Source organism: Lithobates pipiens, unplaced genomic scaffold, assembly GCF_037356315.1.
Source record: "Lithobates pipiens isolate NorthernLeopardFrog02 unplaced genomic scaffold, aLitPip1_a1.2 Scaffold_25, whole genome shotgun sequence".
Classification (NCBI taxonomy): domain Eukaryota; kingdom Metazoa; phylum Chordata; class Amphibia; order Anura; family Ranidae; genus Lithobates; species Lithobates pipiens.
In genome coordinates this window covers 214,206,729-214,225,769 of record NW_027507787.1, presented here as the reverse complement: position 1 = coordinate 214,225,769, position 19,041 = coordinate 214,206,729, and the positions used below count along the sequence as shown (strand labels likewise).

Below are 19,041 nucleotides of genomic sequence, written 5' to 3'. Positions count from 1 at the left end.
TCCCTGACATCCCTTTTTTTTGCAGTTAAGGCCTGGTTCACATATGTGTGGCTGCATATTTGTGCCTAGGGTCCGAATTCTGGCCTGAATTTGCACCTGAACCAGACTTAAACACGCCCAGGACCCTTCTGCAACCCGGACCTTGGCCGCCCCGAACCTGTGTGAAAGCCTTTTAGACATGTGCATGACAAAATTTGTTTTTTTTTTGTTCAGATTCATTAATCTAGTTATTTTGTTTTGTTAAATTCGGTTGATTCGTTCAATCTGTATTCAGTATTCGTATTCAGAATTCATATTCGGAATTCGTTTCGTCTTTTGTTACATTTTTTTCTTACCGTATTTTTTTCGATTAGAATAGTTCAAATCGATAAATTTTTAATCGGTCGAGACGAAAATGTTATGTTTTTTTTTCCATTCTAATGCGGCAAAGGGAACAAACAAAAGTTGCCCTCTGCAAGTGCAGTTGTTCCAGACATTACTGAATGAGGTAAAGCTTCACTTTGCAAAGAGTACCCAATCAAGTGCAAGGAAAATGAAAAAAAAAAGCATTTTTGCTTGCACATGATTGGACGATTGAGCTTCTGCTCATTTATAAAGCTCTGGAGCAACTGCACTTGAAAAAGTGCACAGTCTTCTTGCCTTTAGTAAATCAACCTTATCCCCAAGTGTAAACTGTGTGCCAGGATCATAAGCCTTCAGCCAGCAGCTGAACTGTAGGAGCAGCAGGGAAGAAGGTGGATCGTACGGGTTACACTTACCTCCCCAAAAACTGTTGCTTAACACAGTTCTTTTTTTTTTTTAAACAGGTTGAAAATAAATTAAACTGAACCTAATACCTTGCTAGCCTTCAGCAAGAATACCTAAAGAGAGAATGCCAAGAAAAACAGTGATAACAAGTGAGCATTAGTTTATCGCATCATTTAGGAGGCGCTGGTCCTCTTTGTAGGCCCTCCTCGCTCTCCTGACTCCACATCTGCAATCTCCTAAATGCTTCTATTCACAGTTTGCTCCCATTCCAACATGTGCTTATCTTCCAGCACACCAATTTAGAGAGGCGCTGACTGGTATTTCCTTATTATGTTATTCAGATCCAAATGTTAGAGCTTCGTCCGTGTAAAAATATTCCAAGCAGCTTGGAGGTACAATGACGGTTTGTTTTCCACTTCTGAATAATGATTCAGCTATTTTGGAAAAAAAAAAAAAAAAAAAAGAAGAGTTAAAAAAACTTCTTTCCCAAAAGAGTTAACAAACAACGAAGGATTTGGAACTCTTCATTTGCAGTTGTGTGATGTTTAAGCAAGTATTAATATATTGTTGTCCCTAAAATATGCTCTTTTTTATAGAATAATTTATTATTCTTTTCCACATGTGGTTTGAAAAAAAAAAAAAAAAGTTTATTGCAACTTTAACACCTCGGCCTGGTATGAGGCTGAAGAGAAAGGATTAATTTATGACTCTTGGCTCATCCGTGAGCAGGGGAGGTACAGAGAGGGAGCTTAGTGCTGTTCCTAGTAATGGATGCGGGGCTGCACATTTTTCTTCTATTTGTTGACACGCAGGAGTAATGAAGTTAAAGCTTTGCACACATGTGCCCCCCCCCCTCATTAAGCTGCATTACCTGCATTAAAACTAATAATTGCCACTCAGAGCTGTGCTCACATTAATCATTTATAATGTTTTAATATGTTTTTAATCAGGATTTAAAAGGATGGAGAGGCTGTCGTCGGAAAAAAAAAAAAATCCTATGCTTTCAAGTCTTGCGTCCACATGCATGCTTGCTTGCTGCAACTTGCAAGATCAGCAATTGTTTTTCTTTTCTAAGGTTTCAAAACTCGATTTCTGGGGGGGGGGGGGGGGGAGTAAACTCTAAAGCTGTGCAAGAGATTGGCTTCTTATTTTTGGATTTCTTTCTGGTATAGTAGAAAAAGTTTTGATGTGCTGCAAGAACATGAACCAATATAAAGTTTCACAACATTCCATATGTATCCCTATATGAAAGTGCAAAACAAAATTGACACTTTTATAAAATGCCTGCTTTTTTTAGAATAGTTTTAGTTATTGGCTCGGCCATCAGTAATGGCCTCCCTTGTTACCTTGGGGGGGGGGGGTCAGCTGACTACATTGGATGTGTCTTCTCTCAGAGTGGCAAGACACCATTGAAGAGGCTATTAAGTTGGCCATATATATATATATATATATATATATGTCAATTTTCTTCTTTTTTTTTTAAGGTAGCTTTTATTGTATGTTAATGATAGCAAATACAAACTAGAGTGAACAACTTTTGCATAAACAGGTAGCATAGCAGTAAACAAAATGTCCAGTAATTACAGAACCATCACAGAACCATCAACCAGAACAAACAAAAAAAAAATGAAAGAGGGGGGGGGGGGGGGGGGAGGGTGGATACATATTCAAAGTATACATGGTGAATCAGATATGTTACAAGATGAGAAGGTGAGAATCAGGAGGGTGGGCGCTCCAGGCTCCCACCATCCTGATTCTCAATATATTTTTGGATGATGGTACTATTTTTAATGGTTTTCAAGATCAGGAGGTATCACTCACCCTCAGGCACTATAGTGCGTTCAGATTCTACCCAAAGGGACCATATTTTAAGAAATATTTTTAGGGCATCTTCTGGCTTCATAAGTTATCTTATACAGTGTGATTGCTTGATTGATTAATGTAATCCAAAAAGGTACGTTGGGCGGGGGGTTTGCGATTTCCAGCATATGGCTATGGAATTTTTGGCATAAAATAAGACCAGGCGTATAAAACTTTTAGTGTGACTAGTTATAGCATCATCATCTATATACCCAAATAGACATCGTAAAGGATCACAGACGTTTGGCAATTGCGTAAGATTACTAATGAAATCTGTAACTGCAGACCAGAAACTTCTGATAGGTGGGCACCCCCCTTCAGTGTTAGAATGTACTATCAGTTATGGGGCATTTTGCACAGATAGGAGAGGACAGTTTGCCAATGTGAAATAAAAAAAACAACATATGCCTGTTTTCAATTTTTACCAATTTTGAGCCCCCAGCAAATTACCAATATGATTGCAAGTAATCACCAGAAACCAAGCAGCCTACCACCCATGAGTTCAGTTGACCACCAGAATTCAGTTGACTGTAAAGTCGAAACTAAACTACATTTTCAACTCTAATACCATGTATTGAAAGATTGGTATTGAAATGGCGTTGAAACCGAAAAAAATGAGGAAACTGCATTTAAAGGCCAACTTCCTAAACAATGTTTTATGCCACATACATTTTGAGTGTAACCTGGTCTTTTTCCACAGCCTCCACCCTCAAATCAACCACCCCACAGGTACTTGAGCTGTGGGGTTCTTCTCACAGCAGCATCCTCTATTTTATCATTTTTCAGGTGGTGCCACGCTCAGCTGTGTAATCCATTCACGCTTATCTTTGAATAGAAGTCTGTAAGTCCCATCTGGCGCTGGAGCAGAGAGACTTGTGGATCTTAGTGGACTACACGTGTGGTGACATCACTGTGCTCAAAGTTCATTGATTACTTCCTCTAGCCCCATTATAGTAGGTCTGTACCTCTGTATCTATCTGGAATAGTCTGCAGGAGTCTGTGCATTGCATTTGCAATCCACTAACTCTGGTTGCAATGCTTTGTAGGCACCAATGCAAAAGAAATTCATATTTTTGGATGCATTTATATAATAAAAATTTTTAAACATGGCCTTAAAAAAATCAGATTTTTCCATCATGTTTGGCTGAGGCAATTTTGATCCCATCTTCTGGTGGTCAGTCAGAACCACCATGGACCACTAAACCGCCATTCTGCATCTTCAATTCATTTTGGTTTTGATAAAGAGTGGAATAAGAAAAAAATTAAGTCCTCTATCAAATTTCTATAGGTACGGCCATCTATCTCTTCCATAGATGGGCAAATTTTAGGTGACAGTATTTCGCTGTGTAGCTGCAGTGATTACAGTAAGAGGACCTTTGACAGGTTTGCTTTAACACCGGTTGCTTCTGGCAATTTGTACACGATCTCCCTAATTTTTCCATAGCCTGTACAAAAAAAAGAGAAAGAAAAAAATAAAACAAAACTCCCCCAGAGCTGGCAACAAGTTCCTAGCAAGGCATTTGATGTGAGGCAAGTGATGCTGGCATTTTTCTTAGAGAAGGAACTATGTGATCAGAGCTGGCAAATAGAGTAGAGTCCAGAGGGAGTGAAAAAGAGGTTTTAATGAGCCCACAGTGAAAGACAAAATACAGGCTGATTGACAGGGCGAGGGATCTGCTGGGGAAATTGTGTCAGTTCCACACTAACCATTAGAAACAGAGGAATAGGTAAAGATGGGAGTGGGGAGGGGGGTGGGGAGTAGAGGAAATATCGGCCTTTGAAAAGGGAACCCTTGTGTAAATATTGCACTCTTTATGTTTCTTTTTCTGCTTTTAAAATGGACAACCTTATCAAAACCATCATGGTAGGCTTGGGTAGGGAGGACATAACCAGAACACTGACAGATATAAAAAAAAAATATGTGGCTTATAAATAATAACTGCAGACAGTCAGATTTTCTTACAGTGTATTATGGCGACTGTTATTTATTTTTTATTTTTTGAAAGGGTTGCATGCACTGATAGTTTAGTGTGGGGAAAATGTCAACAAGCAGAACTGGATTACCATCACGGGAGCCCTTAGCGCCTTAAGCAATACCCCAAGTAAGGATGACCCTTTTGATACAGAACAGTTTCTTGTTTTACTGGACCAAACTTAGCTTGGAATATTGTAACAATGTGTAAATAAGCTGATAAGAAATGTCTGCTTCTCTAGTGATGAACGGACTGTCTGTGATACTTTTTTTATTTGTACTATTGCCCAATTACATTTTCGGGAAATGTTTTCAGGGTGTATATTCTCTTCTTCTAAGGTAGTCCAGTTTAAAGAAAAGTCCAACCAATATTAGTGATAATGGAAAAAAGACGTTGGTCCAATAACTGTTGCCTATTTGCCACTGCTGCCTACAGACACTATGAATGCCTATTCCTCCGACTCTTCCTTGGGGAGATCCAGAGATTACTAAATCCATAACTCTACCCCTTGCATGCAGAGCCTCTAGAACAGCCTTGTTCAGCCAGGGTTCCCAGGCACCCTGGGGTGCCTTCAGGTTTCTTCAAGGATGCCTTAGTAAAATGCCTAAAAATTGCCCAAAAATTGTATACAAGCCGGCGTGTGGATGAAGACTGCCTTCTAGTTACGCAAAGCCACAGGTTTATATTGTGCACCATTACAACCTTCTAGCTGGCGTCCTAATGACCAATGGCATCATCAGTTGATATGGAGGATGTCAGTCGCCTGCATACTAGCACATTATGACAGAATCTTCATGCATTGCATACTAGCACATTATGTCAGAACCTTCCTGTCATTGCTTCCATATTTGCCCAGTTTTCCATTCATGTTTGTGATCGCCAACCGGCTGTGATAACTTTGCTCCTATACGTTCGCCCAGGAGTCGCCATCTCGGCACAGTGATACTTCAATCATGGCACACTCAGTGTACCCAGAATGCAGAGCATGCTGCACATGCGCCAGTGACATCATGGTTTGAGCTGATGTGCTATCTTCTAAATGGTACACGTTTAGGGCGTTTCCAAGATACCTATAGATAAGACTTATTATAAGCGTACCCGTACGGCAAAGTTTAAAAGATGTTTATTACCACTTTAAATATGAAGACATTTTAGCATTGTTGTGGCTTTTCTTCTCCCAGATCCTCATTAGTTACATGCATTTTATTTTTGTTGAATTTTTATCGGTTGTTGTTATTGTTTTTAAATCCAGCTCCAGTATTTCAGCAAAGGTCCAGTGCAGCAATGCCTAACGGCATGCCTGTGCACTGAGCAACATATTGAACTGGGTCAAAAAAGTTATTAAATCCCATCAGATCTGTTTGGCATTGTTGTAATGAGAATCATTGCAAAGTACAAGATCATGGTATCTATAAATGCCCCTTGACAGCGGCGGCAGGAGCAGTGATGAAAAGCAAGGAGGGGGAGGAAACCATTATTGGAGAGGAAGGGGGGGGGGAGGATAAAGCGATAAGGTTTTAACTCAGAATACTGCGCTGTGGTTGGTGAGGGGTTAATTTTCTAAACCTAATAATGTTCAATAGTAAGGTATTTGTCAGGAGATAAAGAAGTGATAGAATCTGGGAAGTGGGTCCCTTGGCGATTGTAGTACAAATATTGTTAATGCGGTGTGGTTACTACAGCGGAGGGAAGGAAAATAGCTGCAGTCCACTGGAGATAAAATCCGCTACAGTGGAGTGGGAGCCCCGCGACAAAGGCCAGTAATTGTTCAACTGTGAGTCGAGTCATGTATATTCTCAAATCCGCCAACATCCACATTTACATGGTGGTTAGCGAGGGCACCGCCGGGATGGCAACATTTAAATCCTGTGATTTTACAGTAGCTTGCTTTCCTATCTTCTCTTGTTTCTTATTTGTGGTTATTTTATCCATTGTCTCGGCAGCAAAACTGCAGTGAGAATAAAAAGCACTGCTAAAGTATACAGGGCAGCACAATGGATTAGTGCTTAGCAAACACTGGGGTCCTCGGTTTGAATCCCAACCAGGACAGTACCTGCATGGAGTTTGCATGTTCTCCCTGTATTTGCATGGGTTTCCTCCCACATTTATTGATTCCTCTTTGAATTGGCCCTAGTATATATAGCTTTAGCTTAAAAGCTCCTTGAGGGCAGGGACTGATGTCAATGTACAGTATGTAGGCCACTGCATAAATTGTTACCAATATATAAATACGTGTAATAATAAATAAGATATATCCAGGGTACCTGATTGTAAGTTGCAGCAGGATTGTCAGAGATTGTAGCATAACTTTTCCCTGCATGGCAACATCATGTAATCATAGGAAGTGGGTGGGGGCAGATTCAGAAATGGATCAATCTGCATGAGTAGAGTTTTGCCCTTACTAGCTTCTTTTTTCGCCTTTGTTCACATTAGTGCTGCTGCATAATCATGCGATTTCCAGTGCGCGTTTGTAGCGCATTTTTTATGCGTTTTCATGCTTCATGCATTTATTTTTTTGGAGGGAAAGGCTGGTTGTTAAACACAAACACCTTCGGAAACTCACCAGTAATGCACACCCATGAGTGGCATCTGATCCTTTCCGCCTTTGTCCATTTTTGGCAGACAGGATCTGTTTGGACACATGTCTACTGATATCCGCCTCTCCTAAGAAAACAACGGCTGCTCCAATCAGGTCCGCTTGAAAAACTGACAGGTGGGCCATGATCGGACTGCCCCATGTGAAGCCAGCCTAAATCTCCCCCACTGAGTCCCTAACCTAAACAACATTTCGCCTGTGAAAACTTTGCATCTACGTAATAGTTCCAGGTCAGGGACTTACAAATTAGGAAGGGATAAGGATGACAACCCTAGAACTTTCTCCTTTACAACCAGGTCAGTGATGACACGGTATATATTTAGGTCATGGCAGGTTACCTTTTTCCTTCTTTGGGTCAAAGCGCGACACCTTAAAAAATGGTGTGCCTGTGATTTTACATATTCCATAATGCTGATGGACATCACAGCTTATATCAAACAAAAAAATAAATTGAAAGTGCCTGTTACTTTTTTTTTTTTTTTTTAATGGTTCAGACCTGTCTGGCTGTAAAATACTAGGAAGGAAGAATTACAGAACAAAATCGGAATACTTCAAATTCTTCTGAAAGTGCCTGTTGGAGACAGGGAAGCCCCAAAATACGATTATATTGTCATAGAGGGCTATTTTTCTGAAAATGCATCTTAGTTAGGTTGTAAGAGCCATTTGGGTGTGAACAGTGTACAACCGAGTTCTCCTTTAGGAAAGAGAGATAAAAGACAGAACAGACATCTGGTTCCAGCTGTAAAATTCAATAGCCCTTACACCATGCACTTTCCATGATGACGTCATGCCTAGGTTACAAGTATATGAGGCCCATAACTCGAAATGTACAAGAATTTAATAAGTCTGGTGTTAAGGCAATTTGTCATGGGATATTTGAAGTATAAATCAAACTAATGGAGTCATTTTTTAATTTTTTTTAAAGCACGTGAACCTCTATAATAGCTAATGGCAGAAGTGGAAAAGAAAAGAGAGGGGGGCCTGACATTAAGACCCTAGCATTTTGGAAATCCAATATGTATTGACCTGTATACTATCTTAGTGCAGAGATCTGGTGTCAGCAGAATGTATCCTTGTATAGGAACTGCTCATTACAGGTTTTGTGAGGAAAGCGCATTGTCTGTGAAGCTCCAGGACCCGATCAGCTAGAATTGCTCAGTAATCAATACTCAGAGCGACTGATGGCCTGGCTCACACACAGCACACAGCTGTGGCCCTCGACTCTCAATGACTTACCAGTAATTAGGGGAGACTGCTTAGAAGCAGAAGAGTGCTCACTCTCTTCTCAATCACTGGAAAATCTTTTAACAGGCTCCCTTTAACCCCTCCATGCCGAGAAATCATATTTTTGACAATGCTAAAGGCGGTGCTTGCACTTATTTAGTCTCTAAGTGCCTTTTCATTTCAACAATATGTATTAAAACTGGAGCTAGTGGGATCTGTCAGCTGGTGGCTGTTTCCTGCTGGGTTGTGGGTGGTGTTGACCCCTCCAGATCAGTAAGACCCCATACATACTATTACATTTTCTGCAGATTATTCTCTTCAGATTTACCAAAACCATATAATGGGGGGGGGGGGGGTTACTAAAATGGGAGCACTTAGAATCTGCTGCAGCTGTGCATGGTAGCCAAGCAGCCTCTAACTTCTTGTTCACCTAAGCATGGGCAAGTTAACCTGGAAGCTGATGGGTTTCTGTGCAGAACTACACCAGATTTAGCATGCTCCAGTTTTAGTAAATCTCCCCCAATATGAGGTCAAACCTTAAGAGTTTCAATTTGTATGCAATCAGGCAGGCCCTTGCACTACATGGTTTTGGTCAATTTGAAAACAAAAATCTGCAGAACATCAAATAGTGTGTATGGGGCTTTAATATGTATCATGTGATAACATCAAGTCAACCTGGTCTCTCTAATCTCCATCTCAATAGCATTTCCCTTAGTAAAAACAAAGCTAATTGTTTTAATAGCAGTTGTATAGTGGTCTCTAAACTTAATATACATTTGTTTTGTTATGAACACCAACATAAATCACTATGTATGCCCGCTATGCTTCTGGGCTCTTTAATAGCCCCATAGTGTGGGGGGGATTTATTAAAACTGGAGCATGAAAAATATGGTGCAGTTCTGCATAGAAACCAATCAGCTTCCAGGTTTTATTGTCAAAGCCTAATTGAACAAGCTGAAGTTAGAAGCTGATTGGCTACCGTGCACAGTTGCACCAGATTCTGGGTGTTCCAGTATTAGTAAATCTCCCCCAGAGGGCTATGCCTTTATTTAAGCCAGTGGACATCTCCTGTCCTTCTATAGGTAGGGGCATTAGGCAAACAAGGCATTTTCTAAATGCTAGCTGCAGTAATGTATAGCCCGGACATGACAAATCAAAGGATCACGGTAGCAAACCTATTTGAGCCTCTTCTATTATTATGAGTCAAACCACCTGGCTTCTGAACAGACTGATTCCCAAAGTCCAATGGAATGTGTCCATACCTGCTGTTAGAATCCAAACTATAAATAATAGAGGATGTCCTAATGGTTGCTAAAAATACTACGTACTGAATGTTGCCTTTGGTCTTGTATGAAATTTTTATTAAACAACATGGCAGAATAAAATATACATATGATAGCTTTAACATCATCAGAAGGCATATCTGAAGGTAAAGTAAACTGATAAAAAACCTAACCACTGCAAAGTAAACCAAGGACTAAGGACCACATCGGCAGTCCATAGTGTATATAAAAAAAAATCTTGAAAATGAGGTTTACATGCAGAGGAATCTACATTTGAGTATGCAAATATCGACTTTTGGACAAAGTTGTCATCTGTCTCCTCCCTCCACTTCCCATAGCTCTTGACATCACTTTGCGTGCACCCCCCCTGGCCATGCTGTGGCTTCTGAACTCTTGCTGTCTTACCTGTATGGAATCTGTGCTCATGCCAAGACTCTGATATTGTAGCCATTGTTGGTGCCACTACATGGAGCATATTGAAACACAATGGGACCATGTTTTGGAAAAGCAGACAATGGAGGTTTACAATGAATAGAACAGATTTTTAAGACAGTATTATGGAAAGGTTGGCTTTAATGTGGACCTACTTTGAAATCTTAAGGCATGCTTTTGTTTGGTTGATGTGGGTTTTGCCTGTATCCTGCTATGGTGTCATGTCATAATGAACATCCTCTTCCTAACTTTTCAGTCTTACTGACCGTCCAGACCCAACCACACAATATAGATAATGAGTCACTTTTTACAAAGTTGACTGTCTCTTTAGCCGACCCTTGTGTTCGCCTAGATATGATCAGCTCTCTCTTTAGGGTTTCTGGTGGGGAAGACATACACCCTTGACTCCAACCCCTTTTGGGTTTAAACACCATCTATTATTTTTATGATGAGCAAAGGGAACAAAACCATTATGATTAGAGGCTTAGGTGAGGTGAGAAAGGAAAGAACGGGTAGCCGTACTAATTACCCGCCGCTTGTTGCCCAGATCATTCCATCAGCAGCTTGGCGGCTACATGAAGTTTCAGCTGTTTGATAGAGAACTGATAAGACCTTTTGTTACATAAAGGCATGAGGGAGAACTAGCTGTGTCAAGCAAAATGCATCCCATCAGCCTTTCCCTGACATCCCAAATTCATTCCTTATGTAATTGATAATGGCCTTAGCCAATTATTTCACACATTACAATACACAGAGGTCCATTTTACAGGTTTTGCAGTGCTGTAATTAGCTATGCTAATATCTCATTTATTGGTCTTAATATTGCCGAACACCTTTTGCCATCCTGGAACCCACTAGAGCCCCATGGCCTGTCAGGATGGCTGATTATTGAGAAAGATAGCTTTAATCAAACATAATTGCAGTTAATTTTTTTTTCTCTCTCACTCTCTCTCTCTCTCTCTCCGTTGCCAGCATCTAATGCCACGGACTTCTTGATATTCCATTAAATTACAATTAAACAGCCTCCTTTGTTTCTGATTGTCCTAAACAACACCACAAACTTCTGTAGCCGTTTAAAAGAGAGCTGTTTGGTGGTAATTGCTTCCCAGCTCGCAAAGGGCCAATTTACACAATACCCTTGTAGAATTTAAACAGCTCATAATGTAATGGATATTACACCGGAGCCTCACACTACAATTAAAATGATTTTCATCCGATAGGGAAGCTTTGGATAATCGGCTTCATAAAAGTAAATATAAATGAACTAATTCATGGCTTAAATACACAAAAATGGGTCAGGCTCTGGAAATGACTATGGGTGGGCAGTAGTGGTCTCAGGGTACTAGGAGTATGGGTTATAGGTGCTTTGTAATGTGCCCACTGCGTGGATGTGCTGAAGATGCCCTCATTAATATGCAACATAATTTATGTGCTTCAGCCTATAAGATGTTTAGGGTGAGTATGCATCAGAGCTCTGATTGGTTACTGTTAGGACATGCACATCATGGAGTTTTTCACAGTCATAGAAGTACCTATATGTGTATATATATATATGTATATATATATATATTTTAGCTTTGGATAAAGTAGGGGAGGGTTAAACCCCAATGTCAGTCTATTTTTTGCTTTCCCCCCAGTAGGGAGATTTCCCTTTACTTCCTGTACTTGAGACAAAACAGGAAGTGATGATGAATCTCTCAAAAAAGAGGGGAAGTTGTCACCAGAACAGGTACCTGAATTGGAAGAATTGCCCTTGCCTCTTGTTCTGGTGAAATCTCTAAAGTTTTGGATATCCCTTTATTTTCTATTTACGTGGCAAATGTCACTCTTGCTAATTTACAGAGGAGACAGGCGGCAATAAAGGCTTGGCAGGGATTCTATTCCTTCTCCCCTCTATTCAATAAAAAAATGGTTATACATACACTTTAAGTAATGTCAAATGAGTTTGAACTAGAAAGTTTAAAGAAGATATGGTTTCTGTTAAAAAAAAAAAAAAAAAAAAAAAGATACGGTTAACCAATACTGCATCTAAACTGGCCACAAAGAAAAAACTATTTTCAAGAAATAACATTTTTTGAGCATATGGTCTGATAGCTGTATAGGAATTAAATATGGTTACCCATATGGTCCCATAAGGGACCCATGGTCCCTTAGCCTCTACACTATGTCATATCTGAAACAGGAAAGAAACTTATTTTTCCCATGATGCAATATGCGCTGCCTTTTTTACTCTGGGTAAGCTGTGTTGTTGCTTGACATGATATATTGGAGACAGACATATAGGGGGTTATTTACTAAAGGAAAATCCGCTTTGCACTGCAAGTGCACTTGAAAGTGCAGTCGCTGTAGATCTGAGGGGGACATGCAAGGGAAATAAAAAACAGCATTTTAGCTTGCACATGATTGGATGATAAAATCAGCAGAGCTTCCCCTCATTTCAGATCTACCCCTTAGATTTAGAGCGACTGCACTTCCAAATGCACTTTCAGTGCAAAGTGGAGTTTCATTTCGTAAATAACCCCCATAGTCAACAAATGTGCAGGCTCTCTGATATTGGATCGTCTTATAGCTGTTCTCCTAGCAAGGAAAAATTAATAATAATGTAATAAACAATAATTAAGTCTTTATTTTTCTTACTGCTTTTTACATTAAACTGGACCCTTTAACTGGTTCCATTGTTTTAGTCTTTGCAAAAAGTGCACTTTTGCACAGATTGTAGAGAATCAATACACTTGAAACAAATAAAAAGACTTTGGTTAGCACTTACAACTATATGCTAAGGTGTCAGGGTGCCCCTTATCACTGAGCACTTGTTACACATAGAAACAACTTTTTACACAAAAGCTTCTTAGGAAATGCCAATCTGCACCATGGCTGCTCTATAAACATTGAGATGGCAGCTAGGAAAACACTGTAACGGAGGGCTGTACGCTTAGGGAATTAAGACACATGTCCTAACTTGTCATTTTATTATCAGCGGCTTCTGCCTCTCGATCAATTTTATGTTTTATACAGTCTGCTAAGAGTAACAATTCCTAAATGTAAACAGGGGGATGATAGCAGCAAGTGGAAAGGTGCAGTCTGTTCAATATTCAGGTGCTCTGTACCAAGAAAGTGAAATGTAATTCTTAGGTCCAACCAACTGGATGCAGATATTTCAAATTAGGCATTGGAGGATACTTTCTCTATCTGTAATCTGAGCCAAATATCTATCTATCTATCTATCTATCTATCTATCTATCTATCTATCTATCTATCTATCTATCTATCTATCTATCTATCTATCTATCTACCTATCGAGTGGGAAGTAATACTGTGAATATGTGCAGGTATGTTTATGCTAATTGTCCTGCAAGAAGACAATTCTTCTCCTTAGGCTCAAATTTCCTGCAGATGGCATCTGGTTTTCCTCCAGAATTTATTTGCTTTTCGCTGTATTCAGCCTACCCTCATAAGCCCCCCCCCCCCCCCCCACCACAGCCTGCTGCAAATAAACTTTGCACAGTATGATGTTGCCACCACCATGCTTCACAATGGGAATGGTGTCTTTGTGTGCAGTATTTGGCTTATGACCAATTTGATGTTGTTTGTAAGTTTTTCACGTTCAGTTGTCGTCTTGTCAAATCATAGAACTTTCTTCCAGATACCTTCAGATTCCTCCAGATATTTTCTGGCAAGATGTAGGTGAAAGTACATGTGAGTTTTAGTTAACTCTGACTATAAAACACATACTGAGAAATGAAAGCACTGTCCATGCAGGAAAAGTGGGTCCAAATATGCCTTGGGACTTTATCTCAGTTTGTTGCACTTTTGGATCAGGTAGAAGTTGCCATAAACTTTTTGGGTTCTCAATTTATTGTTCCATAGCTGATGACATTATTGTCCAAGAACGAGGCCTAAGAGGCACAGAGTTGCTATAAGATGGTTCTCAGGTGCGCACTTTGCTTTGTGAGAAAGTTTGTGTTTGTTACACTATGAGAACTTTTTAATTTTGCAACTTTTACTATATGTACATAATGGCTCCCCATTTCTGCTCTAGCTATCTTTTCCTCAAGAAGGCTTTTCTATAGTTACTGCCTTACAGGGAGGCCTAGAGACTCAAGTACATAAAGGCTGTATTTTAAGGCTGATTTATTCTACCTACTGTGAAAGATTATGACTCTTTAGGGAAATACAGACAGGGTCAGGGAATTAGTATACATAATGGTCATTTTGATAATGGGCCAACAGATGCAAAGGGAAACATACTGTACACAATTACGTGTAATGCACTAATGACAGGCTGGAATTTGTATCGCCTCCCTCTCCACTGAGTCACAAATCCATGTTTAGGAGTAATACACACTTTATTGGTGAGAGAGCCAAAGATTTTCTGACACAAGGCTTTTTTTCCCCTCCTCTTCCTCCCCTACTCTCCTAACAAGAGCATTAAATCCTTTGTGTGCCGGGGTCTGGGGAAGAGATATGTAAAGGCGCTTGTCAGATATTTTCTAAGAAAAAGCCAATTAAAGGGTAATAGAGCAAAGGATGAGAATTACCATTTGACTTGGAATGAGTGAATCTGTACGACTTGTATCTCGGCAATGGAATTACCAGTCAATGAATAACCATGTTCTAAGCAACTTGTACAATTAACGCTTCCATTGCCAGCAGATCTTACTACAATACATTTTTTTTTAATATTTAAAATAGGATTTGGGGATTCATAACACAATCTATATGGGTTTCTGGCAGTCTAGGCTTTAGCTATAAAGCATACACCATTACACACATCCCATTCTCAAGCTAGACATAGACATCAGATTACGATTAGACTTATGTGCATGATCTGACCATTTCTCAATATCCGTAGCCACAGCGAAGGCTTTAGTCACTCAAGCATTCCTGCTTAGACATTGGAGCAGGCAAAGTGTTGCTTGGCAGGGAGGGCATAGAACCTGCAGCTCTCTGGACACTTTTCTCCAAGGGAAATAGTAGTGCTTGGGTTTGATTTTCTTGTCCAGTTGCACAATCCCCCAACAACAGTATCTGGGACTGTCTAACCTTCCCCCTATAGGCTTTACTGTCACCCAACCAAGTTGAAAAAACCTGGACTAGGAGGCCATTCAATGTCAATGGGTATTACTGTGTAGCCTACAGATTGCTTCCATAGTACAGGTGTCTAAATTTAGAATGAATTTGGTTCACCTTGATTTATTCAGTCTTTCGATTAGGCTTTTTGAATTATTCACTTTTTCACTGTTTTGGTCTGTTCAGACAGTACTGGGTATGTGCATGCATGTAGAGTATGCTTAATGCATATTTATTGAAGAGAAAGGTCTAACTTGATTGAGGTAACTGATGGGCCACTGATGACTTTTAATGTTGATAGATAACTGCTTGGCTATCAAACATCTAGGATGGAAGACGTTTGTCATGTAAGGTCCACTAGGACTCTACCATGCAGCTTATGTCGCTTTGTTTCCATCCTCCCCTGTACTAGCAGCACAGCAGCCAACCCCTTGCACCCACCAGTGTGTCTGACCTTCCCCTATAGTCTCTACTGTCATCCAATCAAGTTGAAAAAAACTGGACTAGGAGGCCATCCAATGCCAATGGGTATTACTGTGCAGCCTACAGATTGCTTCCATAATGCAGGTGTCTAAATTTAGACTGAATTAGGTTCACCTTGATTTATTCAGTCTTTAGATTAGACTTTTGGAATTATTCACTTTTGGCTGTTTTTGCCTGTTCTGACATGTGCATGCTGTAGAATATGTTTAATGCATATTTATTTAAGGGAAAGGTCTAAGTTGATCAATGCAACTGATGGCCCTCTGATGACTTTTGTTTTTGATAGATAACTGCTTGGCTATCAAACATCTAGAATGGAAGACGGTTGTCATGCAAGGTCCACTAGGGCAGTGGTTCTCAACCTCAGTCCTCAAGTACCCCCCAGCGGGCCATGTTTTCAGGTTTTCCTTTACTTTACACAGCTGCTTTAAATTAATATCAATAAAATGGTATTGATAAGAGCTATTTTTTCTAAGGGAAGTTCCCAAAACATGGCCCGTTGGAGGTGCTTGAGGACTGAGGTTGAGAATCACTACACTAGGGCACCACTACTCAGCTTATGTTGCTTTGCTTCCACCCTCCCCTGTACTAGCAGCACAGCAGCCAACCCCTTGCACCCACCAGTGTGTTTGATTAAGATAACAGAGTACGTTTTCGGGGTTGGGATCTGCTTATGTATGAACAGCTGTAAGCGGTCTTTCAACTAAGTTTGCTTTAAAGCACTTGGAAAGTCTCTGTACTTTTAATACGTAGAGAGGTTCACATGTCAAGTCTTACATCAGATAAGCGGTGGAAAACACTTGCACATTCTTCCTGCTAAGCGCTAGTAAAATGATTTAATCAGAAAGGCGCAGCAGCTTGTTACATGCATAAGGTAAGGGCTTAAGAGCAGAGCCATTTGCAGATGAACCGCTTTTGCTAGCTTCTCACAGACATGACATTTGTTCAGAAGATTAGCCCGCTTGTAATGTGTGGCATAATTGCACTGCGCGGATGTCCCTGAAGTGAGAACCTAATTGCTTGACAGGACTATAAGTTTGAGGCACGTCCTCACCTTGTTAGGTCCTCTCTCTCTTTCTGATGCTGTTCAAATGAAGTCTGGCCGCAGGTGCACCTAATTTACCTCACAACACAACGTGGGCTGCGTAATTGCAGGCTAGTAGTTAGGAGAAATTGCTGGGTGGAATATCAAGTGACTTACTGTATGCTGATGGCATATGACTGTTTGTGTGCCATTGTCAGGGCAGATGTGCACAGGTTTCTTTTTTTTTTTTTCAATATTGTCTTTAAAACTGTAAAAGATCTTGAATGCTAAAAGAACCACCAAACCTGATGTAAAAAACATATAATGTGTGAAGGAGCTATGTCTGTTAAAATACACCAATAGTACATTTGAGATATTTTATCTTTTAGAAGTACACAAAAAATTCCCCAGTGCTTGGTGCTATGTTTCAGCAAAGTGCACCTGTTTAATCTAAAGTTACAGATACGTGTTTTTTGCAGCATGCGTCACATGCAATCCTGCTGTATGGATAGAGAGCACCAACCATAGAACTGTTAACTATTATTGCCTTTTTGTTGCTCTCAGTGCATACACATGGCAAGCAGTCAGCTGTATTTAGCAAAGTCTGGGCTCTGCATGTTTATGCAGTACAGGGAAGTTTTTCATTGCTTCCGGCTGTCATTATCTATATAATCTTATAGTAGGCCCCAGTGTTCGCACTTCTATCGGCTAGAGCAGTGGTCATCAACCCTGTCCTCGGGACCCTCTAACAGGCCAGGTTTGCAAGATAACTCAAATACACCACAGGTAATATCATTTGCTGCTCAGTGATTGCAGTATTCTAGTCTGCATCTTCCCAAGGTAATACTTAAAACCTGGCCTGTTAGTGGGCCCTGAGGACAGGGTTGATGACCACTGGGCTAGAGCAGCACTGCAGTAGACAGAGGTGTCTTAATGTAACATGCAGCTGCCATGATGGAAAAAGAGGGAATTCTAGACCCCAGAGAGCAAGCAATTGTGCTGCAAGTTTGAAAATGACTTGCTAAGCTATTGCTAGACTTGCCAGGCTTCACAAGTTTGTTGTACAATTGCAGCAAGTCTGCATTGCATGACCCAAGATAAACTTTCTTTGCAAACATTCTGCAAATCTGCTGCAAGTTCTGGTTCAGTTTTGTTGTGCAATAGTCATCCCACCACAGGAGTCGCTGTGGCTAAATTGTCATGCTGTAGACTTGCAGAGCTCTTGCTGTAGACTCACCACTGCAACTTTGCTCTTGCTAGAGACTTGCCATGCAAATTTGCTACAAACTGGAAAAGTGTCAACTGGAACTTGTGCTTCAAGTGCTCTTCAAGTGTACAAAATGTGCAGCAAGTTAACAGACTTACAATTCAACACTGCCACAATTTTGTGTTTTTCTAAATGTTTCTAAACACTATGGGGGTTATTTGCGAAAGGCAAATCCACTTTGCACTACAAGTGCACTTGGAAGTGCAGTCGTGGTAGATCTGAGGGGGACATGAAAGGAAAATAAAAAACATAATGTTAGCTTGCACATGATTGGATGATAAAATCAGCAGAGCTTCCCCTCATTTCAGTTCTTCCGCTCAAATCTACACTCAGATCTGTACTTGTAAAGTAACATTCTGTTATTTTAAATATGTGTTTTTCTATGTATTCAGCCTTGTTTTGGCTAAAGAAGGATCACCAGTGGCCAATCAAATATGATATTTCACATAGTGTTGTGACCTGTAGGTTATGCCTTCGGAAATCCTGCAGTAAGATCTCCATGCTGGATCCAGCCATGGGACTTGACTTTTAACTGTTGTGTTTGGTACAATGTAAAATATCAAGAGGGAGACCCCAGTGTAAGTGGTCGTGGTATGTGGACAAACCTGGAGACTCATTGCCTGGGGTCCAATGGCAATGGGTGATTGGACCCATAGCCAATATGTACAAAAAAACCTGAAATGTCAGTTTTGGATGGACTGATCCTTTTATGTAACCACATCATTAACCTTTTCCCCCCAAGTTCTGTCCTTTTTGGTTTGACTGTCTCATATTTAAAACATATTAAAGGTTTTCCCTTCTCTTTCTCTTTCTCTCTGTAGATTCTTCCTAAAGTTTTTCCTCAAGTGTAATCAAAACTGCCTGAAGAATGCAGGGAACCCAAGAGATATGCGAAGATTCCAGGTACTCTGAGGAGAGACAGCCAGACAATGGCATTGTAATGACACGAGAACATTGTAGTTAGACATGGGATTTTGGCACAGTCATTGACAATAATGTGTAAAGTACTCAAAGCAAGCGTGATATTGTCCATGGTAGCACAACAACACAATAATAGAGCAATATGGAAAAGAGCGCCAAGG

The 19,041-nt window shown here is 40.3% G+C and overlaps 1 protein-coding gene across 23 annotated transcripts in view; it reads left to right on the top strand.

Moving 5' to 3' along the window:
- EBF3 (EBF transcription factor 3) overlaps positions 1-19,041 on the top strand; it is a 214,631-nt gene that overhangs the window by 119,866 nt on the left and 75,724 nt on the right. For all 23 annotated transcript variants that reach the window (XM_077455527.1, XM_077455525.1, XM_077455519.1 and 20 more), the window contains exon 7: positions 18,781-18,862. In XM_077455527.1, coding sequence (XP_077311653.1) covers positions 18,781-18,862 — 82 coding nt within the window. The remainder of the gene's footprint in view (positions 1-18,780; positions 18,863-19,041) is intronic.